The 27,295-nt window shown below is 41.1% G+C and overlaps 1 protein-coding gene across 17 annotated transcripts in view; it reads right to left on the bottom strand.

The window, feature by feature from the left end:
* LOC121668662 (WD repeat containing planar cell polarity effector) overlaps positions 1 to 27,295 on the bottom strand; it is a 149,524-nt gene that overhangs the window by 21,030 nt on the left and 101,199 nt on the right. For 11 of the 17 annotated variants that reach the window (XM_042036625.1, XM_042036622.1, XM_042036627.1 and 8 more), the window contains 2 exons: positions 25,159 to 25,222; positions 19,038 to 19,140 (listed from right to left, as the gene is read on the bottom strand). In XM_042036625.1, coding sequence (XP_041892559.1) covers positions 19,038 to 19,140; positions 25,159 to 25,222 — 167 coding nt within the window. Of the gene's footprint in view, positions 1 to 19,037; positions 19,141 to 20,617; positions 23,731 to 25,158; positions 25,223 to 27,295 lie in introns of those variants that run through there. The other 6 variants (XR_006017504.1, XM_042036629.1, XM_042036632.1 and 3 more) reach the window with 2 other exon arrangements.

The raw sequence follows: 27,295 nt of genomic DNA on the forward strand, positions 1-27,295 counted from the left end.
GAGTCTTTACTAGCTTTGGCTGAGATTTCAATCTTTACTACTCATTTGCTCTGCCAGAATCAGGCACAACATTAAGTTAACCACTAAGTCTGAATAGTTAATTTTGTATCTCCCTGGAGCCTAAGTAATCGGGTTCCTTAGGAACCACCCCAGCAGTGCCAATATTAATTAATTTTAAAAAGAAGGTGTGTCTTACAGGGTGATCCAGATGTGGAAGTACCAAGCCGTGATGAGTCTCCAGCTGAAAGAGACTGAATAACCAAGGATTTGCTTCAATTGCGGGCCGTCGCACTTCAAAGGCTTGATTGGTGTCTCAGCAATAGAGATGCCGCACCTCTACATGTTATCAGGTTTCCCAGCCCATGTGAAGTTTGCCGGACAATCCTGGCAGTGGGCAAGCGGTTCTCCTCTCCCTGTGGATGCCTGTGAACCAGCTGGAGTGCCAGCATGAGCAACCTATGGCTGCTACTGCTCAGCAATTACAGCCAGCACAGGAGGGAGGACAGTCCTGGCGACGAGGCAATGGCTTTGTTTCCTAAGTGATGCTTTAGACACGGTCTTTATTTTTCTTTTTTGTTTATTTCTTTTTTTTTTTTCTTTTTCATTTTAGGTGACTCTCTAGAAATAGCTGTTCTAAAACAAAGCTGTGGAAAAGCTGCTGGCGAGCAGAGACATTCCCATTGTTTGGGGCGAAGGCTGCAGCAGTGGAAATGTGGGCGCGTGCTCCCGAGCATCCCAGCGAAAGCATTCTCATTATTCATAAGTGATGCTCCAGAGACTCCACATAGGCAAAAGCGCCTCTGGCATTGCAAGCCCCAACCCACAACGGGCAAAGCCGGCGCTGCCGAACCTGCGTGTTCCTTCAGCTGCTCTCCGTGACGCCTGTGCATGGGGCACACCCTCTGCTTGGCACTTCCAGCTCAAGGACCCAGCTCCTCCACTCCTGGCTTCTGCCCTTCAGGCATCCAGGGCAGGGAGAAGTGCCGGCCAGACCGGAGGCAGGTAGGCTCCGGGGAGAAGAAAACCATTTCAAGGGGTTAATTGAAAAAGAAATGCATCTGCAAACACGAGATGCAGAATGGGAGCCTGCAAATGAATGCTGCCAGCTGGAAGCTGACCAAACTGATAAAGCAGAAAAGAAATTGAGGGTTAAATGTTTTGGATGCTGAAGGCTTGGAGTTCAAAGAGGAGCTCAAGGAAACTCCCAGCCACCAAGTCCATACAAAGAGGCTCTAGGCAAACACAAGCCTTCTGCCGGACAGCTTTATTCCAAACAGTTTCCAAGAGGCAGTGGTTCAAAAGAATGGTTATGGGATATCTTTTAGCATCTGGGAGCTCTTTTACAAGAAAAGATGATGCCCACAGGTGAGCTATGGCTGAGGGGCAAAAGGAGTTGCTTTCCACAGGGAAGAGGATGAGAAGTGCATCTGCCCACGTTGGGTTGGAAGAACAATGTGTAACTGTGGATGTATTTTTATTGCTTGGTAGAAAACACAGAAGGGAACTGGTCCTCCAGGCCAGGAGGTGAGGGCAAGGCTGGAGGTCACTCTGCCTTCCCAGGAGCACCAGCTCCTGTCCACACCAAGAGTGGAGTGCTGATGGCAACCCATTTTCCTCCAGGTATATAAAGACTGAAGGACTGAAAGTACAAATTCTTGCCTAAATGCCAGGGAGAAAACACCTTGGATATTTTTTTCCCCCAAAAATAATCTGGTTTAGGTCTGAATGGGCTGCTATGTGGTGGATTGGGAGCAGGAAAGCCACCTTCTTCCACTGGATCAGTGGAAGAAGGTGTTTCATCAGTTCCATCAGGAAGATGGACTCGAAACAGAGGATGGGACAACCGGTGGTGTGTGTTTCTCTGATAGAACACTCTCTGTGCCAGTCCCTTCTCTTGTGATTTGGTGACAAGGACCCTGCATTTCCCACATTTTCCATCCCCTGTGCAATCAGACACCTTGGTCCTCAGAAAGCCTTTTTTTTTTTAATCAAGTCCTAGTGCAGGAATTGTACTTACGGATGGGAAAGTAGTATCCACACTTTTTGAGCAGGTGCATAACTATGCCACAGCATTGGAGCAAGGCTAGAGTTCACAAGTTAGGTAATTGTATCTCTCTCAAAAAGGAATTGCCTCAGACCAGTTAATTTGTCAAGATAACGAATTGCAGCAATTCTCCTCATTTGGAGCTGGGCCACTAACACTGATCTGAACTGTATTTAAACTCTTGATGACAGAGACTGAAAAAGATAATGCAATACTGGAGGTACAGGTTCCTGAAGCAAAACTTCATGTACAGCTGGAGTTGAGAGGCAGCAAGGGCATGCGAGTACACATCCTGCATATCCCTTAGATATGAAGAAATTCCCTGGGGCACTGACTCTGGTGCCTGGGCAGGCAGAGTTCATCTTGAATCTTTGGGAGTGATTGAGGTCCAAAAAGGATAATGTAGTACCCATCTAGTCTCAGTTTCTGCAATATGACATAACACGAGAATTTTTACACCCCCCCTTCCAAATAAAGAAACATACCCCAAAACCAGTCATTTGAAGTTATTGAAAGCTTTATGGTAGCAGCAATAAAAACCCATCTGAGGGCCTGATGCTGGGATTCCCATGGCATTGTGTTCTGTCATGTATGTCAAGTATGGTTGCTGCCATATTTTTCTTTTCTGTGCCACAGCAGGCATGAACGTGTTTGGAGGAGAAGAAAAGCAGAAGAAAGCTTCAAGTGAGAATGCAGGCTTAGGCCAATGACTGCTCCATTTCCGATGAAGGTTAAGTAGACAGCATCAGGTATAACAAAATGATGCATGTTCTTGTGCCAGACCTTCTCCTCTGGCTGCCAGGCGTTCCTTCCCCCACAACAGAGACATGGACCAGAATAAATCCTGTACATTGACTCAGGGGAACTCAGGGGAACAGAAAAGAATCTTTGACTCTGCCCTGGACTGGCACACCCTCTCCAAGAAAACAATGGATTGAAAAAAATATTGGTTGCTAACTGTGACTTTGTCAGTGCCTTAAAAAGCATCAACACAAGAAATTAGACAGATAGATTATTTCAGAATATTTCTGCTCAATGGCCTACTTAGGAATGAAATGACTTTCTTATGTTATTCAGAATAATCATTCTCTACCTGTAAGTGCGCTTAATTTAGAAAAGCAAAGTGGCTTTTATTTTGGAATAAATGCATCCACAGGCAGAGTTCTTTCCAAATAGCTAATCTGGTCATTGCCACATGTAAACAATTTATGTAAACGTAAATTGATGAGGATGGTAAAGAACTCATGAAGGTATGGCCTGGGACTCTTTACTCAATTTGCAAGCACTTACTTAGACCTATCTTCCTCAGGGCTATTATGGTGATCAACAGACCTTACAGAGAGCTAGGTTCAATTTAAACAACATAGTCATATGTTTGAAAAAGAAATGAGCTTTTGAAAACTTCTGTCTCCCCAAGTTCCAAGTCTACATTACTTCAGCTGATCCTCACTTTTAAATATCTGTCAAGTGGTAATCTAGGATTTAGTAGATCTCAGAATTGCTAATTGCCCATAGGGTTGGGTCTAAGGCTGGTAGGGGGTGGAGGTGAAGTGTGTGCAGCCTCTTCTAGAGCAGGCGAGTGGCTGGTAAAGGGTGACTTTACATTGCCTGCAGCTGCTTTCTTGGCTTTGGCTAAAGCTGTCTTGCTGTGTGCAGATTGCAGAGAGAGGCTTAAATGCTAAGGTAGAAAATTGTGGAAAGAACAGATCTTTGCAAGGTGGGTTGTCATCTTATGCATCGTGTTGGGTGCTTATCTCTTTTTCTTCCCAAGATGTTTCTGCTGCTCGAGTGCTCCTGGGAGAGAAAGGGCCACCTCAGACTGGAAATCTGGGCTGAGGCTGCTCTGACTGTGTTTGCTATGGCTTAGTGTGTGTGTCCACACAGCGTGGCAGCAGCAAGAGCCATGTGGGAGATGCAAAGTGACCTAGATCAGCATTCCTAATTCCTGCAGCCATGCCACTCGTCCTGTGCAAGAGTGATGTGAACCAAATACCAGTCACGTTAGAGACTGACCTTGTTTTCTTGGAGAAACCTGTGTAAAAATGGATATAACAACACTCTTGACACTTACCTCACAGGATGTTGTGAAGCTTAATTAAATGTGTGCAAAAGCATTTTGAGATCCTTAGATGAAAGAAGTTTTTATAAATGCAAATTATAATAATTACGGCTAGTAACCACCATCAACTACTGAAACAATTAATTCAGGTTGCCACAGGCCATCACAACAACGTGTGCAAAGAGGAATCAGCCATTTAATGACATATATGTTGCGTGAGAACTCAAAGCCTTAAAAATACTGTAAACAAAGAGGAAAAAACCAGACACTCAGGGCTTGCCTCTGAGGGTGCCATTGGTGGAAGTTTCCTTGATTGTTTCCATCACCTCCGTGTTTGCATTGTGATTTATCCCCCAAAAGAGCCCACCTTAAAGATTGCATCACTGGGATCATTTTATGTTCCTATGACTTTTGTATTTGACATTGCAAGAAAACTGAAAATGACTGCAAACACCTCAGCTCACAAAAATTTGGAAATACATGAATATAACTTTGTTTTTGGTTAATTCTCCCTTCACCCGGTTCCCCTCTCCCCACACAATCCCCTCACCCCGGCATCCCCAGCCCACTTACAGCATCACAGAATAGACTTTGGCTACAGGGCATTATCCAGCTGACTTTCCAAGGGTGAAAACAAAAGCCAAGCAATCAAGATGTGTCTGGCCAAATACTTAAAGGCCCAGTGCACACATTTAGTTGACAACTGACTGAAATCTGAACCATTTTGTTCAGCCTTTCTTGTTGCGTCAAAACTGATTTGGGCTTAAATAGCTGAAACCTACAGGTGTTTAAATGCTCTCCCTTGTCAGCAGAAGAGCCTCATCAGATATGGTCTGAGGATGCAGTCAGACTGGAAGAGATATCCAAAGACCCCACAGGTGAATCCCAAAGAGCAGGCTAGCCCACCTGTGGCCCTCAGGCTTATTTTGCTCGCCTTTAAAGACGAAAATTCAGAGAAGTAGTAGTTACTAAGCACCCAACTTACCAAAGCAATTAGGCTAAATGCACTGCAGCTAGAAATTTAAGCAATGCACTGAATTTAATTTGAGAATTCATGGTCGTAAAACTGAAACCTTTAACATTTAACCTAGCAGTAAATTAAATCAGCTTTCTGACCAAGTGAAACATTCTATGCTATTGAAGTTTGAAAAGTGTGAAGCACACACCTATTAAAAGGAGGATTTTTCTTTTTCTTATAATGAATAAAAACTTGGGACCAGTTGTTTGCCTAATCCAAATAAAGAAAAAATGGGAAAACCACCTGTAAATAAAGCGCAAATTATAAAATATTGCTTTCTAATCCCTGCCAGCTAATGTGTTTGTAGTCAGTGGGTTTCACAGACAAAAAAAATTACTCATGCTGGAAGGTTGTATGGACTAAACTTACTCAGATATCAATGAGCTTAACGTGTACCAAACCTGAAAATTCTCACGTAATTTTTCCAGTCACTTTAAAAAAACTGACTTTAGGATGCTAAGTTTGTAATATCTCAGGTATGTTTTTGTAAAATAAGGGCCAAGTTTTCACAGGGTCTGTGTGTGTCTCTGCATAGAAAATGAGGAACACTGATGTAATGCATAGAAAACATGCTATACAGCTGGTACCAACACATTGTTTTAAACCTACAAACCCTCAAAGTTTACTGTGATGTGTATATATGCAAACTCTGTGCTTGCACACACACACATACACACACACATATATACACACACAGAGGATATGCAGAAAGGTATCCTGGAATCTGGAATCACAGAATATCCTGTTGCTGAGCTCTCTTAATGACACTTACACAGTGCTCTGCTCAGTATCTCTTGACTAAACCCTATAGTAAAAGACAAAACTTGGATGCATTTTCTAAATGCACCTCAAGGCACTAGGTCATAAAAGAAGTTGGGGTATGAGCACGCCTTGTTCTACCCCTCTCCAGAGCGCCCTGACCGACATTTTACAATTTACCAGAAAGGTGTGGCTGAAAAGGCACTGAAGTAGATACAGGGGCAGGTCCTCCCTGATATTTGCATCCTGTCACTCACCTGCTGCAGTGCTTTGCTGCACAGACTTGCTGATAACCACTCTGTGGTTTGGGTGCCCGAAGGCTTTAGAAGCTGATGTGACCCTGTCGGCACTGAGAACCCTGACTGATGGGTTGATACTTTCCTTCCCACCTCTTCCCACTAAGAGACTGATTTAGAGGGAAAACAGCTTTGGAAAGGGGACACATTACACTTCATGTGCCCTGTTGAAGGGGAAACGCAACCTTGTAGGAACTGTGGGTTTTTCATTCCCAGGCTGTTCCTTCCACTCCCTGGGAAGATCTTCACCTGACTGATATCCCTCAATTACAGAGTGGCACGAATACCAGAGTGTTTTTTCCTTTTTCAAACCTCACAGAGGTAGTTTACACTATACACTGCCTCCTGCAATCACCAATACTTTCTCCCTGCCTATTTAAATAAACTGTGTCAGCAGGAGCAGCGGCTGTGGACACCGCTTGGGAAGCTCAAAGCCCTGGAGGGAGCTGTGGGCAGTTCATGGTGTTGCTTGTGCTTCTGAAGGTAACCAAGAGGAAAGTCTATGGGAAGCAATGCAAAAAACCTGACACCTTGATGCTAGGGAAAAAAAGTCACCATGGCTCCTGCTGCTGTCTCCTCACCACCCCATTTCATTCCCTTTCTTACTCCTCTTCTCATTGAAGTAGACAACAGGAGTTTGGAGATTAGCTTCTGTCTCAAACAGATGCTCACCTCTTTGGGAAAAAAAATTAATTTTAAGAGAAGGTAATTAACCTACATTGCATTCTCTGATATCTGCTAAATACAGCATTGCTTGTCAGCCACTCCTTTTATCACTTAAAGTGCATTTTGTATCCATGGAAAGCAATTAATGTTCAATGGGAAAAATTTGCCCTTACAAAGGCATCTTGCCACTTTCCTGCACTGCCGTGGCGATCCTTTTCCTTCCTTACATGCCACCACCAGTCCTTCTCACACAGATGTGCATCGTCCAGAGATGTTTTCTTCTGCCTGGCTACTCCTGTGCCCTTATAGTCCTTCCTTACAGCCTGACTCTGCTCCCTCTGCCTCTTCTCTGACTTCAGGTGGAAACCCTTCCTCATGTTTTCTAGCACATTTTTGGACTGGTTTAGGCTGCAGTTGGGAACTCAGCCCATCGCAGGGAGGATCCTGGCACCAGGATCCTTTCTGATCTCTAAAGAGTTGCTTGAAGCAACACTCCCTCTGTAAGAACAGTCCTCAGCGTAAAGCAGGCTTACAGCTCTCTGCTGATTTCAGCCCTATTTGACTAATGATTTTGCTTCAAAACCAGCAAAATCACCTTTGGGATCACCTAAACCAGAGTGCCATGTGAGCAGCTTGTGCCTGGCCCTTGAGCCTCTTCTTATGCCTCCCCTGGTACCCCAATGGAGCAGGGGTACAAGCAGCCACAGTGACCAGTGCTAGGCTTTTTAAAACTGCTTGCCTAGCTGGCTTTTCATCTGCTCCCTTTGCACCACAAACAAGAAGAAGAACCTGATCTGAAACCACATGTGAAAATAAGGAGCTCTTCAATTTATATTTCTGAAGTGAAAATAGATGTGCAATACAGTAGGGACTTTCAAGCCCCCCAAGAGCACCGAATTTTAGATTTAATCACTGCCATTTAAAATAATACAAAGCAAAAGAGAGTTAGGATGCCAGTAAACTAGAGCAAAGGAGGCAGCTTTCTAGGCAAGCTGAGTGGCTTAAGCAGTGGGAGAACATCATCGTGGCAACTCTTAATATGAAAATGGTCAAGGATTACTTCACAGTCTTGCAATAGCAGATGGCTGGAGCCGTTTAATCAGGCATCTTTTCTATTCTTAAAACCTATAATTATCTGTTATAAGGACAACATCAAATTGGCACATGAGATTTTTCATTTCTCATCCCCAAATTGAGGGGGGGCATGGCTACCAAATTTCGGAAGGCTTTGATCTCACGAAGAGACCTGCAACTGCCCAACTGGGGGAATTGTAGCTGAGATGGTACCTGAGGATTCTTGTCCCGGCTAGGATTTCCCTGGGCATGCTCAGGACTAACCACTCCTGTGCCATGGAGTTACTAGAAATCTGGAAGGCGGTAAAAGAAAAGGCAGCTTGCTCAGATGCTTATCACAGCAGCATGGTGCTACTTGAGATTTAATCTATCAGTATAAAAAAAGCCAACATCAAACTGAAGCTATGCTGAGAACCTGTTCCCTTTCAAAGCAGAAAAGGTGAAGGAAAAGCTGAATCCCAATGATCTTCTGGCACAACATATTCTCCGGTCCTGGTGAAGGTCAAGCTGATTTAGCTATTATGTTGACCTGATCAAATTTTGATTTAAATTAATGGTGAAAACATTTGCAGTTCCAAACATACGGCAAAAAAAACTATCCTACAAGTATTTGAGGTATTCTGAATACTGCTACTGGAGAATATTTTATAAATTAATTTTCTTCTAAAAAGACTTTTTCCCCCCCAACCCTGATTTTTATTTTAAAACTTTTAAAACTCCCAAGCAACCAAAATCTGTTCACTACATTTTGGGAAGTGCCTGAAACTTTGCTTAAAAACAATTACAACTTCTTAATATATGTAATGTATTTGACTATTTCTTCATCACACATACCACTGATGCACCAAAAGAAGGCAGGACTTCTGACACAAAAAGTTGCTTTAAAACTAGTTTTTAAGTTTTTTATTCTTTTCTTTGGAATGAGTGGAACTTTCAGTTGTAATTTCTAATACAGTATTTTAAACAACTTGTTAAGGACCTGTTTATAAGCACCAATATTGCCAGGTTTCAACTCACACAGGTAATATAACATTTGCACTGGGCAAAGCAGTTTACCCCCTGCTGACTGGAAATTACTGATAATATTGACTGTTTCTTTTGCCCCAAAATAGGGTGAGATCAGTGTGTGCAGAAACTCTTCTCCTGGTTTTGTAAATATTGCCCTTCTTTGACAACTGCAGCACCGGGAACCTGAAACACGCTGAATGAAATGCAAACAGACTAATCTGTTAGTAAATAATTTCAATTAGGTGATGGAAAAACAGCCGGAAATAAAATGTTTATTGCTTTCTTCAGCCTTTCCTTCCCCTCAGTTTCACACTGTATTTTCCCCAGTGGACAATGACAAGTTTAGGATGGGGGTGGTATGCCTGCACACCCCAGTGCAGCCTTTGTGTACCATGGTTGTTGTCACACTGACACCTAATGGCAAACACGAACGAGAGGATTACAGCTGATTTCCCAGGGGTGTGCTTTCACCTTATGTGGCAAAAATTACAGAAAATAAGAGAGCTTAGGAAATGGACTTCATCTGGCTGCGTGGTCAGCCTGTGGGAAGTGACAGCGAGGGGCTCTGGCATGGGATGGTGCTGAAAGGATGGGCAGCCTGCCACAGAGAGCTCACGCAGTTCCCAAAGAAAAGCAAAACCATCCAAGGCTAAAATGAGCAGGCCAGAGTCATCCAGTGGCTTGGTGATGGTTGTAAAAGTCTAATTACATCCAGTTCTTTACCTGCTGTCTTGTTTCTAATCCCAATGAGTGGACAGAAAAACTCTCAAATAAACACAGGAATAGGATGGGGCAGTTGATAACAATATATGAAAACAAGGCACTGACTAAAGGCTGGGCTTCTTTCATGACTTTTTGAGGAATTTTTCCAGAATGTTTTACTGTTAAAATTCTGTTCATTACAGTGATCAGTGTGGTGCTAACTCTTCCTTTACATACCCGAGGCAATGGCAGCACAGTGAACAGGGTGATGTGGGCTCACACTGCAGCAGAGGGTGCCTTCATGAACTAAACATTTTGCCCTTTGGTGGCTAAAAGCAAGGGCTTAAGGTAAGCACTTTGTAGCTGTTTTCTTCAGCCACAGTGCATCCTACGCAGTAGAATAAATAATTAATTGTAGTCATCATCTTCCATCTGGTTGATAAAAGTTCCTATTATTTAAGCAGAGGTGTGGTGAAATTCAGCAGTGAACTTCAAACATGGTTTAGGACTGGGTTCCAAATCCTTCAGTCTGAGGGTGAGTTCATGTAAGGCTCCTGATGGTTTACCAGCATCTACCAAGTGATGTAAAATCACATTCTGGGATTTTTCTGCAAGGTCTCTGGGATGGCCCCAGAATCTGCTCTTCATCACTTGGAGGTTTCCAGGGGGGATTTTAGCAGCAAGAACATTAGCAAGAGAAATACAGCAGAGGTAAATGAGTAACCATAATAAGATGCAGCAGAGGTTTCATCAAGCAAAAAGATATAAGCTAGCAGTTGTTGTGAAACAATGTTAAATTTTTGAAAAAAAATAGAGAAGCCATGCTTAGGTTTTTAACACAAATCTACAGGAAAGAATATTGACATTTACAGGGAAAATTTTTAAGCTATCAGTTAAGTGGTTAATCCATGGAATCTAATTTATGTGAGAACCCTACCCTAACTTTTTACTGCTGTTGTGGTGTCCCTGGGCTGGGAGGGCAGGAGGCAGAAATCAAGCGGCTGTTGCAGCTTTGATTATCATGAAGATGAAAAGGTGGGACACTGGCAGTGTGACTGCAGTAAGTGACTAATTAAAGTGAACACCATACATGCTTAGAAGCTATCATTAATGATATCTTTTCATCATATTGAAATATTGTGCCATTTCATAATATCAACATTGCAGAGATAACCAACTGCCTCACAGTCTGTTTTTAAGACTGAATTTACAGTTTGAAATCTAGCACGATTTTCGTATCTTGAATGCTGTGAAAAATATTATTGAAGGGCAGGTATTAACCCATGCATGGGCTGGGGAGTTGCAGAAGTTTCATGGCACCAAGATTTAAAGTAAAAACTTTGAAGTCTCAGTGCAGACCGAAAGGAAGGATATTTAGGGAAAAGATACTTCAAATAGCTGAAATTAAATACAGAGTGTATGTTGAGGAAAGAAAGAAGTCTTTAATTCTGGATGTACTTACCGCCTTGTGCTAGGCATTGCGGATCACTTTTTCACCAATGGTTTTTCTTAGACAACTCCCTTCTTTTCATCTTCTGGCCAAGTTTGACACTTTAGAAAGTGCCTGAGTGAGAAGAGCAACGATGCAAAGCTCACCCTCAGGCCCCACTGAGCTCTTCCCTATGGCTTTCACCAGCCGTGTCCTGACTAGAATGTTCCAGTCCTGAGATGGGATTTTAACAGGGAACTTGGTTTTTTTTAGGCTGGAAGCACTCAACAAGAACTAACATCAGGTTATCAAACACCCTCACTCTTGTTGTGGGAATTTTTTAGGGGTGAACTGTCAAGCAGTCTCTTGTGTAGGAGTCTTTGGAGGAAAACGGCCTCAACCTCTGATTTTGCCTGTTGGCAATTCTACAGTATTCCCACATAAGGACCTGTGGTGTGCCTGGAGAGTGCAGTGAAAGAGGAGGAAATAAACAGTCCTTCAATGTTCTTGTTTGTTTTTTGATCTGACACCAGATGTGCAAGGGTTTTCATATTTAGAAGAGTCATTCCTTCCAAGTACAGGGATCTTCAGCTTTCTCCCGATGTTGACTGTGCTCTGCCTGATCATTACTTCTAAAACTCACCAGCACAGGGAATGCTTGGAGACAATTCTTTGGTAGGTCGTTCTAAAAAGCCTTACCGTTGAGAGACTACCAACATTAAATTGCCACCTCGCATTGGCCCACCATTGCACCTCTTTTCCAATTCCTCTGCTGTCATGCAACTGATGTGATGAATTACAGCCTGTCACATCACATTACGTTACGCAGAGCAAACAGGACAAAACACATACCAACTGCCATGCAAATATGTGTTTGCCAACGCTTTTCAGTGCGCAGAAATGCAACTGGCGAGTTCCCTATCGGAAAGCGAGAGGCTGAGGGATGGCTCCAGGGTGTGTGAGACAAACATGTCCCTGACACACCGTGAACACACAGATCCACAGCTCCCAGCCAGCTGCAGCAGTTATGAAAGCACCTCCTGCTGTGATTACTTTTTGTTCTTTCAGAAAAAAAAAAGCAGCGGTGGCTTTTGTGATGTCATGAAGCAAAATACAAATACGTAATAATTCCTCTGGCTTGTGCTCAGATTTGGAGCTATTTTTATGGCTAGCCAGATTTTTGCTGTGTATGTGTAAATGTAACACCCACTTATGTACACACACACGTGCATACTCTGAGATGTGTGAATATATATTACATATATATTATGTGGCTTTTAACTGCAGTCTTTTAGACCACATGTGGGCCTTTTGAAGCTAATGGGAGATTTACCAGGGGCTTTTTCACAGAGCTGTAGGCAAGAGTGGAATCCAGAACATATGAATATTATACTATAATGATATAGTGTAAATCATCTAGTTTGACCTACAGTGAATTAGAGGCTATTAAATTTCATCCAGGTATCCTACACCAAGCCAGACAAACATGTGTTTGACTACTGCATAAATTGTATTTGGCTAAGACCTATTTCCCAGAAAGGCATTCATTCAGTCTTCATGCAAAGACACTTTCCATGCATCAATTTCTTTGATAGTTTCTTTCAACAGTTATTTTAACTATGTGTACTTTCTGTTTAAATTTATTACAGTCTATGGACTGAGGTCAGTGATGAGAAGCCAAATTCCTACTTATATTCCTAGCTACAATGTCAACAGCTTGCGTATTGACTTGCCTCTCTTCACTTCAATGCCATGCCATGGGCATCCCTTCAAGACCTTTTATGCTGAACTATCCTTTATCATGTTACATCCTCCCCCAAGGTGTAGCTCTGTGAATTTCTTTCACTTTTAAAACTTCCTTCTTGATCTGTTGCCACCGAAAATATGTTGTTTACTCGGTAATTAGTGTCATCCATTCACTGTTGTCTGTGTACATCAACTTGTCTGGGGGTTATAGGGATAAGATGGAATTATAGTGAAGAGATCTGAGAAGAGTGACCTCACATGCCTTGCAATATCCTAATTGTTATTAGAATAAAAACCATATCAGATACAGACAACTCCTTTCAATTTCTAGAATTTGGAAATATTGACTTTTTTTTGTTGTTGTTTATAAATCAGTTGTAGTATGTAGCTATAGATTCAAAAAATGTAAGCCCCTAAAGCTGGCAAAAAGTAGTTAATCTATGATTTCTGGTAAGATTTTTTCATAATCACTAGGGCATAATTTTACTGCTGGAAGACATTACAAAATATGAGGATCATTAAAATTAAAATATTAAGGAGAAGGTGTCTTCATTTTGGGCATATAGTTGTGCTTTTTAAATCAGGTTCTGTAGTGGGCAAGAAAGAATATGTCACTATAAGGAAGGGAAAAAAATGGAAGGCCATGATAATTCTAAAGCTTGACACAAAACTATGAATCTCTTTCAAGTGAAGATACACAGATCTTTGTGTAGACCTCTGCAGCTAAGCAAACCAACTAGCTTTTGATGTACTTACAATTATTAGGGGCTGAGGATTATGTCTTCAGGCAAAGCTGTCTAGCAGTGGGAAGGTATAGATCAAAACTGACACCATGACACAAGCAAGAGGAGAGGTGAGATGAGGTGGAGCCAAAAATAGCTTGGCATTACTATAGACCTCAAGTAAAACAAATGACTCCACTTCTTGAAAAGAACACAAGGAGGGGAGCAGTACATGCCTGTAACCCTCAAGAGAGTAAAATCCTCACTACCAGCTGGAAATTTAAAAACAGGATGCCATGCCCTGGGTGCTGGCTGCTGCTCCCTCCTCTTGAAGCCACTCTACACCAAGTAGCATGTCTTTCCAGACCAGGTCTTTGCAGATGGCAGCACTCCTGGCCATGCCAAGCCTCCCCATGAGCTTGTTGCTTGCTAAAATCCCCATCCAAGCCCACCGAAGATGGTGGAAATCCTTTAACTGTGTTTAGTGGGCTCTGTGTCAAGTGCTGTGTGTGGCTTGATATGTTCAAGAGAGTGTATATATGAGCACAGTTAAATAATTTCAAATTACTATGGATCTTCAAAGACACTCATCTTGGGTGGCACAAAATTTAAAAAGTGCTCATGGAAACGAATTTCTTGCCATAGGTGAACTGCCAATCATACTTAGAAAACATTTTTCATTAAAAATGTTTTTCTGGCTCTCTGGGGAAAAAGTCACATTATTAGAAAAATAAAAGCAAAGGGTTTGATGCCAGAGGTTTTGATTGACTTAAACTGAAAATATAAATAAATAAATGGGAGATTTAACACTTACACTGAAGGGGGCAGGCTCCAAAAAATTGTAGCATAAATAAGTGTCCCCCGAGCCTTCCCAGATCACAGTTCACCTCTGTCTGGGACAATACCTTTGAAGCATGCTGTAAACATGTTATACAGTGAAATAAAAGTCATTAAATAAAGGCCAAGGTTCTCAGTTAACTTGAAATTTGATAGATGACAAGAGAAAGCTGCATGTGCCAAGGAAGAGCAGGAAATGAAGAAAGCTTTGCCATCAGTGTCAGAGGGGTATGTGAGGGTGAGGAGGAAGTCCTTGAGAGATGAAAGGAGTCATTATGGATCAGAGAAGGAAATGTTACCAACTAGGCTAATGCAGGGCCAGAGAAGGTTACAAATACAGGGGACAATTCTAAACATGGTCTTCAAATGCAAGGAGGCTCCCCAGGACTGTCAGGAAGAGGGGAAGATCTGAGAAAATGATAAGTGATTTGGAGGTAGCAGACTGTAATGCAAGACCAGACTGGCATCTCACACAAAGCACCGTAGGATGTGTCATTAGTAATTATCACAAAGAACATGTAAGCCATTCAATAAAAAACACTACCACAGAAATAAGATAAAATTAATTAATTCTCCACTTAGGGTTCAAACTGGTGACGTTCCTTGCCAGTAAGGTGAAACATTTAGGGTCCCTGCATTTTAAATGTCATTTTACAAACACTGTGGGAAATTAGACTTCAGTCTCTGTGAGAACTGATAAGATTCCCTATCTCGCAAACAGTAGGGAATACTTCCAGAAATATTTTAAAATTCTATTTTAAATGGAAAAACCTCAAGCACTTTCATGAGACATCAGTGAACCACCAAAATGCTAGTCAGTCCCATCTAGCATTTCAGAACAATGCAATTATCTGAACATCAGTGTTTTTGTTAACATATCTCTGTTAGAAATGTTACCTAAACATTAGAGTTACTAATATTCTGAATTTAATTCTAAGTAGAAATACAAGGTTTCCCAATTTGCCTTTCAACGATGCAGCAGTTATCTATCTTGTCACAACATGAATCCCTTTTGGGTGAAAGCTGTTGATTTGAAGGTTAAAATCACCTTGCTAGGCCCTAATGTAATTTGTTGGAAGTTGGCCTTGGGAAACTTTCTGACACTGCCTACATATGCTCTTCATTGGATATTCATTGAGCAATGATGTCTGAAGGGCTGAGCTCTTCACCACCATGATCATTATTAGTTATGGCATTTCTTAACAGGCTCTGCCATGTCAGTTCTTTGCAACTCAGGTTTTACATTAGCAACCTACACTTTACAGCACCAAACAGACTCACTCTTCCACCACAGACAATGCTGTTCCAGGAGAGTATATGCCAGGCTACACTCATAAACAGAATTTATTAGTAACCTACATATATGCCAATATTGAATAAATTATTTATTCTTTTAATCAAGTGAAATGAGGAGCGCAGCATACATTTTAGGCAAGGCTAAATGAGAACTCCCTGACCTCATTAAGGAACTTGTGGATCTACTACAGAAATAACTCAACAGAAAATCTTTGGCAGAAGAAACCACAGGATCCATGGGCAGTGGTCTGCTGATCAAATAAAAAGGGAAAGAGGAGATAGCTAATGCCATTTCTGAGATGTACAGTACCATTACTTCAATCTTTTCATCCCCCAAAATGCATTTTTACAGGCTGTCAAACATAAAGTCTTATGAGAATACTTATCCTCAGAAGATTTTAATCAGATGAACAAAATACCTGATTCTGCCAAAACCATAGTTCACCTTCTTCTTGCTCAGCAATATTCTCACCTAACTACTGAGCTCTGGATGTCTACAGGTGTTTTTACCAGATACCCTCAGATATCCTTAGCTTTGAAGGTGGCTTCTTCAAAACAGTGTCCAGCAAACTGCAATCATGTGATGATGAACTGAGAAGAGCCAAAATTCAGAAAATCTTAAAACAATCAACCTCTTTTTAGTTTTATCTTGACACAAATCTCGGTATAATATATGTGAGGAATCTACCCATATAGAACTGTGGATGACGTCTACAAATTTTAGATGAAATTATATTGTCATCCTACATTATTTGTAGGGGCTTGAAACTTTTCCTGAAAGTCTGAGTTTGAAATATATTATGTTTGAAGTGAGCCCTGTACACAGAAATATCTTGACAAATTAAATATATCTGGGGCAAGATGGAGCACTCTCAAAGACTTGGGAATCAGCCAGAAGCATTGACTCATTTTCAAGCAGTGCTGAGCTGAGGTTTGAGGATGGGCTAGCTCAGGAAACTTCATCAGATGTTGACATATGAAAATGGTTCACTTTTTTACTATTTAAGACCAAATATTATACTGATATATATATATATAAACATATATAAACCAAATAAGCTGTAGAGGTGTCCAGTATAAACTCAGTAGCACTGGTTGCACCTTGCTGCCCCTCTTTGCTTAGGTTACTGTCTTCTTGTAGAAGCCCAAAGTGGGTGTTCAAGAAGTTTGGGGGAAAGTGTGATCCTTGGTGAACGGAATGGCTGGAAGTTCCAGAGAGCAGGGACTAGCTGAAGAGGACTGGGCTTAGGAAGTGGTCAGGGGACACAGACTTGTATGAAACAGCATTTTAAAACTTCTGGCTCTGGCATGATTTTATCTCCCCCTCTCAAAGTATTAGAAAAATACAGCAATTTACATATAAAGCACTTATCATCTTTTGTTTGCATTGGGTCCACAAAGTTCATACCTCATGTCAACTTTTTTGCCAACAACAGTTTATGAAATGAAAACATCATTAGAGAGGACGTTGGAATAAAGTACAACAAAACAAAACCTGTAGCTGAGATTTCACATGTTTAAGGTGAGATCCAACCTGCAGCGAAACAAACTCATGGGAGATTCCTGTTTATTTTCATGTAAAATGAATTGGATGCAAATTCATTACTGTTTAGAGACTGAATCTCAGTGACAGTTTGTCCCTGGGGGCATTGAAAAGTATTTTAAATCATTCTGATAGTTAATTATTCAGCAAAAGTCTTTATCATATAAAATGACTTTAATAATTTATGCTAATGGGGCACTGCAGAGGTAACTTTAGGACTGGTCTGGAGGAGGGGAAGACTGTGTGCCTGCACATTTGTAGCTGAATTGCAGTTACACGTGTAGGGCATTTGATATGCAAGGAAGGCATCTGTGATCACCTCAGTTCTTTCCCCTACCCCTCTCCCTGCACATGTGTCTACAATGCTACAAAGGGCTTTCACTAAGATACAGATTAGACTTTAAATTTTCTGGATTAAGTGTCAGAGAATAGATAATAATCAGAGGCAAGTCCTGGGTATCTCAGTTATATTTGGTGCAGCAGGTAAATACCTAAGAAGTAAGAGAAGAGAAAGCAAGGGAGATATAACTGTACACTTTAAAGATTTCCCATTAAGGGATGACCTAAACAGATGTCCTTTTTTTCGAATTCTAGCAGTGAAACGGCTTGACCAAAGGCCCAGTTGTGGTGGAAAAGAAGCTTTAAGTGACTTGAGCATGAAAATGAAAGACCCTGAAGAGAAGAGTTCAGGAGAGGCACTGCTTGATTCCTACTCTGGTGGAGAGGGAAGGAGGTGATACTGTATTGCAGTAGCCTTGAAAGTCATGGATTTATACAATCTATAGAAATGGCCACATAAAAGCATATATGGCCTCTCTGCATTTCTATGTACTGGAGTGGCATTCCCTTGTATGCTCTTGGTAAACAGGGAGATGTACAGCTCCAAAAGAATCCCATGTTACCCAAGATTTCAAAGGTTTTGTGACTCTGACTCACAAAAAAACCTTCTGAGTTTTAATCCTATTCTACTTCTTGGCATGGGACAAGGACAAAAGCTCAGTGCTTTCCTCTAATAGCCAATGATGCAGTAGAATAAGCAAAACAGAACTGTGCATGTTTTATACAGACATTTTTAGGCTTTGTGGGTTTTTCTCCCTTTGTCTCCAATGGAGGTCAGCTCCCCAGACATACACACCTTCTGCTTGGTTCATGCTATAAGGCATGAAATCAGAATGGTCTCATGTGCTTGCATACATATCTTCATGTAAATTCAGAAGAAACACAAGGAGAAAGTGAATGAATTATGAGTTCCCTTGCATGAAAAGTCATCTGTGTTTTAGCTATTAGTCACATGCTGCAACTTTAGCATCAATACTCCTTATGGAATGCAAAGAATCCCACTGCAGGCCAAGCTGCTGCTTTAAAGCCAGGATCTGAACCTGTGTTCACATCAGGAAATGTTCCATCCAAGTGCTGCCAAAGCATCAATGCTGGATGTGACTCCAGTGTGCACCAGCAAATATTTAGAGGTCAGTGAGATTGCCATGCCTGGCCTTTAATGTTGATATGAACAATGATTTTCAGATTCAGTCCCTTACCTCTTGCACTCAGTTCAGTTTGTACAGCCTGAACTTTTGTATATAGCCACCATATAAATCTTTTTGCTTCATAGCTATCCTCACATGGGTACTGGAAGGCAAAGCTATGTGATTTTTATAAGCCTCCTTCTTTAGTTATGAATAAAAATACTGTTCTTTAGTCACAAATAAAAATCTGGTCTCACTTGCAAAGAAAACAATGTAATCAAAACAATAACTCCTCTACAAATACAACACCATGTTCTACAGGACAAGTATTGATTAAAACAAAAGGGCTTTTTAAACACCATTAATTCTTACCAATTCCAGTAGTTATTGATTCTGCATCAATGTCATTAGCCTTTCTCTTTGCCACATCAGCTAGTGCCAATTCACCCTTATCTAGAGCAAGGTAGTGGATGTCCTTTGGAAATAAAGGAGAAGAAAAAAGATTAATCTAAAATTAATCTCAAAGGAGCAACAAAAGGGATTTTGAAAGAAAGAGGGTTTTTATTATTTAGATCACAAACACAGATGGAACTGATGAACCTACCATTACATTTTAATTGCCTCCAATGCAAATGTGTTTCCTTACTTGTGCTGTTGAATACAGCAATGGATAAAACACTGACCAATCATGCACTGATAAAAGCAAAGCTATTGACTCAGTGTATGAAAGAAACCAATCTGTCTGCTTTTAACATAACTTCTGTTGAATTAAAAGAGAGTTGATAGGAGGTGGCTCTGTGTAAACCAGATCTGAAGTACTGGAACTCTCCTGGCTGACAGCCTGTATTTGGAGCGTGCTAGAGACATGGTGCTTAGAGACATGGTCTAGTGATGGAGCTGTTAGTAATGGACTCGATGACCTTAGAGGCCTTTTCCAACCTTAAGGATTTTATGATTTGAAGGTTTCCATCTTTTAGGGACTAACTTTTGCTTGAATGTTGTCATACACTCACTGTTGAAGGTCGTTACCCTCACTGTTCTGTGGGTAAGGGGATGATGGTCCTCCCTGCGCTGATATTGGAGGTAATAAGAGCAATAGCTGCTGCTCAATGGTTCTAACATCCACAGAGTTAACATGATTCCTCAGTGACTCCTGAAAAACAAGGGGCTTTCTAAAAATGTTGTCTAGCATGAATAGCTGCTAATAATCTGGATCTAGTCTTTTATCTAGAGTCAAAAATGGGAGGGCTGCAGCAGGGGTTTATCGTTATATGGAATTATAGAATAGCTTGGGTTGGAAGTGACCTTAAAGATCAGCTTGTTCCAACTCCCTGCCCTGGGCAGAGACAACCTGCCCTTCCACTCTGCCAGGTTTCTCCAAGCCCTGTTCAACCCGGCCTTAAACACTTCCAGGGATGGGGCAGCCACAGCTTCTCTGGGTAACTTCTGTTCCAGGGCCTCACCACCCTCACAGGAAAGAATTTCTTCCTAATATCCAACCTAAACCTACCCTCTGCCAGTTTAAAGCCATTCCCCCTTGTCCCAACACTGCATGCCCTTACCAAAGTCAAGGCTTTTATTGCATGTTAATATTTGAGGTGAAAACTACCTGGAGTACATATAGAACTATTTGTGGGAGAATATATTCCCACTGACAAACTACAGTCTCACTGCCCTTGGTTTTGGTCCTCAAAGTAAACTTTCATTCTTGACCATTAATCAAGAGACAATTAATCCCCTTCTCATTTGGCATCACAGACACATGCTGCTCTGTGCATGAACTGTGACACAGAAAGTGAGGGAAATCCAAGAACAGCTGGCAAAGTCTTTTTCCCCCACTACTTTTTGAAGGTGCCATTTGGCATCCAAAGATTTGAGTCATCCCATTGCTCTGTAAGCCATCTGCATGAAGGAATTTAAAGGGAAAAGGAGTGTTTGCTGGAAATACTGACCTCTGCATGCCATAAAAGCAACTATATTCTCCCTAATGTGGAAGATTTCAGGTGAAACCATCCTTCTTGATGTCAGTTTACTGCCACCTGCATCAATATGACAGAAACTCTTACAGGAAAAGTGACTTTAGAAAGAGAAGTTTAGATGAAAAAGTGAGAGTAATAGTGTTAGGAGAAAGACATGTTGCTTTCAGTAACCCCTCATTTAATAACAACAGCAGCAACAACAACAACATTATTAAAACAAAAGTGAAAATCTTAGGGAAACTGAGACTGATTACACAGGAAAGCCTGGAACTGACTTGCAGGATCTGCAGTCTGCAGGAGACAGAAGTGTCTTCTCATCACAAACACAGGTGTGACTTAAAAAATGTGCAAGTGTCTTGGAGCAAAGTAATGGGTTACGAACTTGTGGCGAACTCTGTATTTCCTCTCTTTGTAGGTCTAACTTGGTTGTCAGGAGAAAAGGGTTTGAGTAGAAAGGTATGATTTCTATGAAGATTAAACAGCAGATATTGTCAGCTTATTTAGATAACAATAGAAAACCCAAGGGCTCTTGGACAAGTCTGAACTTACAGAGGTTTGGATGTATAGGCAGACTTATTTAAAATACCTTCTGACAATGCTTAATGATTGTCTTTTTGTAGCTTAAACTATGAAAAGTATTGTGTTCCTCCATGCAATTTCAAATAGTAAGCTTGGGGATTGGATGGAAACAACTGCAGCAAATGATGAAGTTTTGTCAGTGAAGAGCCTGTGCACTCTCTGTGTATCAAAGCAGCTGTTATTTCAGGTCTTGGTTTTGCCCATTTTGTGGTTCGAGTAAAGACATTTAAAGGTGCTACACATCCATCATTATCTAACAGGGGCCTTGTAAGAAATAAAGGTTAGCAGTAGGTTGGTAAGTGGCTTTTTTTGTTGTTCCTTGAGTTGCTGTCATGAAGAACAATAAAAAAAAGTAGTCTTTGCCTCATCTCTAAACCATCTTTAGAAAGAAAATATTACAGATATGAAATCTCCTTATTAGACCATTTCAGATAAAATTTAGGTGTTTCTCATTCAAATAAATAAGAGAAAGTGGATTTTTTAAAGAATTTATAACTGTCTAAGCAGAACTAAACTAGAAAACTAAAAAACAGAAAGAAGAAGCACCAGATTGCAGGGTGCTTTAAAGAATGACATAAAAGTGATTAAATTATCTGCATATTCATGACAGATTTTTTTTCACACAATTACCTAAGAATTTATCAGTCCAAAGATCACATCTCTCTCAAACACAGTGGTGACAATAAAAACAATTTCCAGCTGCTTATCAGGAGCTTGCTGAAAGGGCTCTATTTTATCATTTAACAGTTTGCTTACTTTTTGGACTACTTCCTTTTTGCCCTCACCTTTGTGACTCACAGAGCTGGCCGTTGGCGAGCAGAAGTCATTTGAAACACGATGTGCACTTGTCTATAGGATATTTCTGGGCAACACTCCAACATTTCTTCGAAGCATGCACTTTCCTCATCAGTGTATCACCCAAGATCTGACAGTTTTATTAAAGTGTCTTTTCCTTGCATTTTTTGCTACCTTTGGTACATGGGATGGCCTTTTGAATTTTCAGCAGCTGAGAGCTGGAACGCACTATAAAAGGATTTCAAGCTAACAACCCTTCCACTGCTTGATCTTTTCTGTCACAGATTGGATCAGTCACTGTCCAATAAATGGAGCTGTTGTTCGTGATATGTCCTTTTCAGTTTTATTTTTTTATTGAACTTTGTAGGAGATGAGATTAATTGATGGACTTGGATGTGACGTGAGGGTAAAGCTCCGGGAGAGACACAGCAGTGTATGTGTGTCTTGCTATGGCATCATCTAGTGACGCTATAGCTGTAGTTTTAAGCCTTTTTTTTTCTTTTTCATTTCTTTGAAAGAAATTAGCCCCCAGATAGCATTCTCTCAAACTTCTTTTCAACCTCAAAACAAATAATGGGAATGCTGTAGAGCCCTGTTTGGTAAAATTGATGCTCAGGGTAATTTCTCAAAGATATAGGACACTTCCTTAGAAGCCTCATGTGATGGGTACTCAATGTTTGCATCCTCCTCAACCTCTGTTATATCCATTCTTCTCTATCCTTTCCTTTTTGTTCCTTCTCTGTCCCCCTTTAAAAAACAGATTTTTTTCTTTCTCATTTTGCTTGTGTCATCAGGTATCTTTATTTCGACTACTATTTCTTCTTGAAATCCCATTTAACTAATTGGGAATAAGGTGATGCGACTCCTAGAGCTATCTGAGGTTGTAAAAATGGATAAAAACACTTTAAATATATGCAAAGTCAAATTGTATATTATTAATCGCATTTTGCCCTACATAAACAATATATAGGAATCATTCAGTATTAAGCAGAAGTGAGGGATGCACAGCCCTTGTTTAGCAGTAGTATTGTTACACTAATACCTAGAAGGACAGCAAGGTTTCAGGGAACAGGTTATCTAATTTTTCACACAGTATTAAGCACAATGAAGCCAAATTCCCTAGAAATTACCATGGCACAAATAAATACTCTTAATGACCTATGCATGTTTAAACTTCTTGAGTCCTGTACTTAGTGGTCTTGCAGCAGTACCACTGTTAGCTTATTGTAAAGTTTGCTCATTAGGGACTGACTTAGATGATGAATTAGCAAAAGGACATTTCCCCAGAGGAGGCAGGTATGTGTGCTGCTTTTCGCATAATTTAGGGGAAACTGTGAGGAATCTCAAAGGTAATGCAAGCAGAACGAGGACATTAAAGAACTGGTTTTGATCTCACAGTAACATAAGCCATGAGGAACTCTTCAGAAATATACATTTATGTTTAAGGGCATTGGTAGGATGGGAAATGAAGAGTAGGTGTTGAGAGAGGAAAGGAAAGGCAAACAGTAGGAAAGGATGGAGTTAATTGGTCTGTGAACATTGAAACTCCTCTTGAAGAAAGTTGGAGAGCCTTTTTGGAGAGAGTAAAACATGTTATCTATCACCTGCGGAGGCAGGTACTGACAGTCCCTCCCTCTCGTAAGCAGCTGTGCACCCATCTCCTCACCCAGCACTGGCATTCTCCACCCTGGTACAGAGGTGCTCCCTCAATCCTGCTGTCAGAAGAGGGAAGGAAAGAGAAAAAGATCATGTAGGAAATGCTCTCAGTCATATGAGAGAGGGCCTTTGATGGCAAATGCTGCAACATTTATTCTGTCAGAATGGCTAAAATTAGGGCTTATTTATTATCTGTACACTGGGAGAGCCCTTGACAAAAAGCTTTAATCTGCTCCAGGCATACCACAGTCTGAATCTTATATGCGGCTGCAGCAGTGCTTAGCATGATTAGGTATAAAATTTGTATTGAAGAGGTTACATTCAATAAAGAGAGAAAAGGAAAGAGATGAATCTAAAAAGATGGAAAACTGAGGGGAATAAACATAGAACATGTAATGAATTTCCTAAAAGTCTGACATTTCCATCACATTCTTTTGATGCATACTTAGGAAAGTTTATCGCAGTATTCACATCTTTCTAATTAGATGGAACAAGCCAGATGATTAGAGCCGTGAAAAAAACATCAAAAGGTTCACACAACTTTTTATATAATTAGAAGGGAATTTTCATAACCCCTAAAAGCAGGATTTAATTGTGTAATTTAACATACAATTTAAATATCAAGATCAAACTAGCAGGGCAAGTGACTTAATGGGATAAATGATATTAACATCTAGTGTCAAAGCTTAATTTAAACAACAGAATGTCTTCATTATGCAAAAGAGTCAAGCAAACGAATCGTTCAAAGGGCCTTTTTTTCAACAAGCCCTTTCCTATTGTTTCTTTGAAAACAATGAAATCAGCTGTGGATCAGCAACATGCTGAGAGACTAGGAGAGCACGATTGGCTTTGTCCATCTGACCTCACTGTGACATTGTGGTGCAAGATCTTATAAAACAAGAACCTCCTGCAGCGCTCACACAGAGGACCTTTTAAGAGCTGGTTAATTTTACTTTTGTAGCTAATTAAATGGGAGGGGGCAGAGAGTGCATGAAATGTTAAAACCCTTGTGTTGATGCTGCTGAGCTTTGTTGTTTTAAAAGTACCAGCAGAAGCGTTCATAATTTGTCACTTTTCACAAAACCCCAAGAGACACACTAAGAGCATTCAGGATCCCCAGGACATGGACAGCTCCTGTGTCCAGGACTCAGCAGCTGGACTTAAAGGAATGGATTAGAAATGTATAAGCTTATTAGAGTGAAAGATGACATTCACCCACATCAGGTTAGATGAAGAAAGGGAAAGTTTAAAAACACATATAATATCTCCTGGAAAATTAAGAATAGCCTGTAGGCCATGCTGGGGAAAATGTCAGTGACTCAAAAGATACTTAATTCCTACTGATGAGTTTCATGATGGCAAAGGTAGAACAGTTCTGTCTTCAGTATGTGTCCAAGACTGCAAATGACCTGGAACAGTTTTAATGTATGCAAAAGCTGACAAATAACATCCTCCAACAGCCTCTGTCTCCAGAAACAACTCACCATGAACAGGTCTCGAGCACCAATGTCAACAGCAAGCAGAAACGCTTTTTCAAACCTCTGATACCTGAAAGAAAAAGGAAACCTGTTGCTTGATGAGGTTAATTTAAGAGTCACAACAAATTTTGCTAATGTACGAAGTACAAAGTCTTTCAATGCTCATCAAAAGTGATGCCAAAGCTTTTTTGGAGAAACCTTATAGGCTTATACTCAGATTGCAGAACTGTGGGGTGGGACAGTGACTACCCTTAACCTTCTTCATTGTTTCAAACCTTCACCAAGTGGTTCAGTGTCGAGTCCCATCTGATCTGGTTGAATCTGAAGGGAGCTGAAGATCCTGTAGATCCTAACAAGTCCATCCTTTACAAAGATACCAACCACAACACAGATAACAGTATCCCCAACAATGCTGGTAGGAACCTCAAAATTCTCTACAGAAAATACTAATTCCAAATCTCACATTACTTCAGAGGTCCCTGTAGAACTTTGCACTGAGTTTTGTCCTTGCAGACCCCTCAATACAGCTCTCTGAAGACGCTAATCCAGTGGAGTCATTAATCCTCAGGGACTAAAAGAGGTAGGGGACTATGAGTAGAGTTATGAGACAACTGTTTTGTCTCATAACTACCTTAGCCCAGTATTAGCACAGACTCCTGAGAGTTTTCTGAGACCCTGCAGTGAAAAAGATTGCATCAATGAAGTAAAACAATGGGGAAAAGAGCAAAATCACAAGCAAAAATTACCTCCAGAAGTGCTCTAGAAGGCACCACCTGAGCATGACCCAGAGATGCAGTAGAACAGGAAGGGGGCAGTGTGGATGTGGAACTTCACCTTTAAGGACCATTCCTTTGGTGGGTTGAGGCCTTGCTGAACAACAGCTCCTTCCATTTGTGGCGACAGACTGGCCCCTTCGTCCTACCCAGACACCACACACCATCTCCTGGGAGTGCCAGCAAATACCCGCACGGGATGGAGGCACTGGGCAAGGCTGTGTATATCTTGTGTGCAGTCCTGGGAATTCCACAGAAGCAGGAGGACACAAGCCATCCATCAGAAGCTTTCTGAGGATATTTACAACACTGCACTGGCAAATGCTAATCCCAATGGAAAATTCTGCATTGGGCTAATGTCTCTCTTATACTAGGCATGGATAATCAATATGTGACATTGTATTATGAGAAAATGAGTCTATCTGTACACATTTTCCTCTATTGCACATTTTTAACTGTTTAAGATTAGCTGTGAAAATAGATTTGGTGATTATTTTTAGAAATGCAAATACCCCAGTTTTATTTCTGCTGGGACGTAAAAGATTGATTCCATATAGAATGATTTTGTATTTACCCCGTTACAAAGGGGGTAACGTTTCCCCCTTTTCACCTGTTAATGATTTCAACAATGGATCAGGTGTAGACACTGGAAGTTTGGGAAGGAGATGACTTCTTTGCCCCAGTGGGGAAAAAACAGCAGTGCAATTTCTCAGAGTTGGAGAGGTGTAGGTTGTGTTTGTCAAATGAATATTGTCAGACAGCATCACATGGCTGCCAGAATTTGTACAGCTCTGTACCTTGGTGGTGTCATAGGAAACAGTGGGCAGAGCTGCAGCTCCTCCTTGGGCCAGTGTGAATAAGAGGAAAGGTGGGAATCCTCCTTCCCCTGGGTGGGGAAAGTAGTCCCATATGATGCACCACACCAGGATTCCTGTTCCTGGCCAAAGCCTCAGCGGTTTCCTGGCTCCCTCCTGTTACAGCCTTATCGCTCTCCTCTCTTCTACCGCACACTTGGAATGATTCATCAGATTGCAAGATAGAGCCAGAGAGGACTTTTCCTCAAGGAATAACATTCGTGACAAGAAGGCATAATATGTTAGCTTAAGTAGAAAAGGAAATGCACTCTCCAGGTGAGGTTCCTAAGAGCTGGAGTGGGGAGTCCTTCCCTCCCTAAAGCTAATCTCCCTGCTGTGCCTTCCAAGTACTAATTTGCAGCCCTCCTCACAAAACCAGTTTAAGGGAGGGGAAGAGATAAATTAAAGTTAACCTCTTGATCACCAGGGAACAGGCAGTGCACCCCCACTTTTTCATGCATGTCTGTGTCTGAAGTTTTTCAACATGATTCCTGTGATGGACTTTCCATCAAACTA

The sequence above is a fragment of the Corvus kubaryi genome, unplaced genomic scaffold (assembly GCF_017639235.1).
Source record: "Corvus kubaryi isolate FWS band 111438036 unplaced genomic scaffold, C.kubaryi_AGA036_p1.0 37386, whole genome shotgun sequence".
Taxonomy (NCBI): Eukaryota; Metazoa; Chordata; class Aves; order Passeriformes; family Corvidae; genus Corvus; species Corvus kubaryi.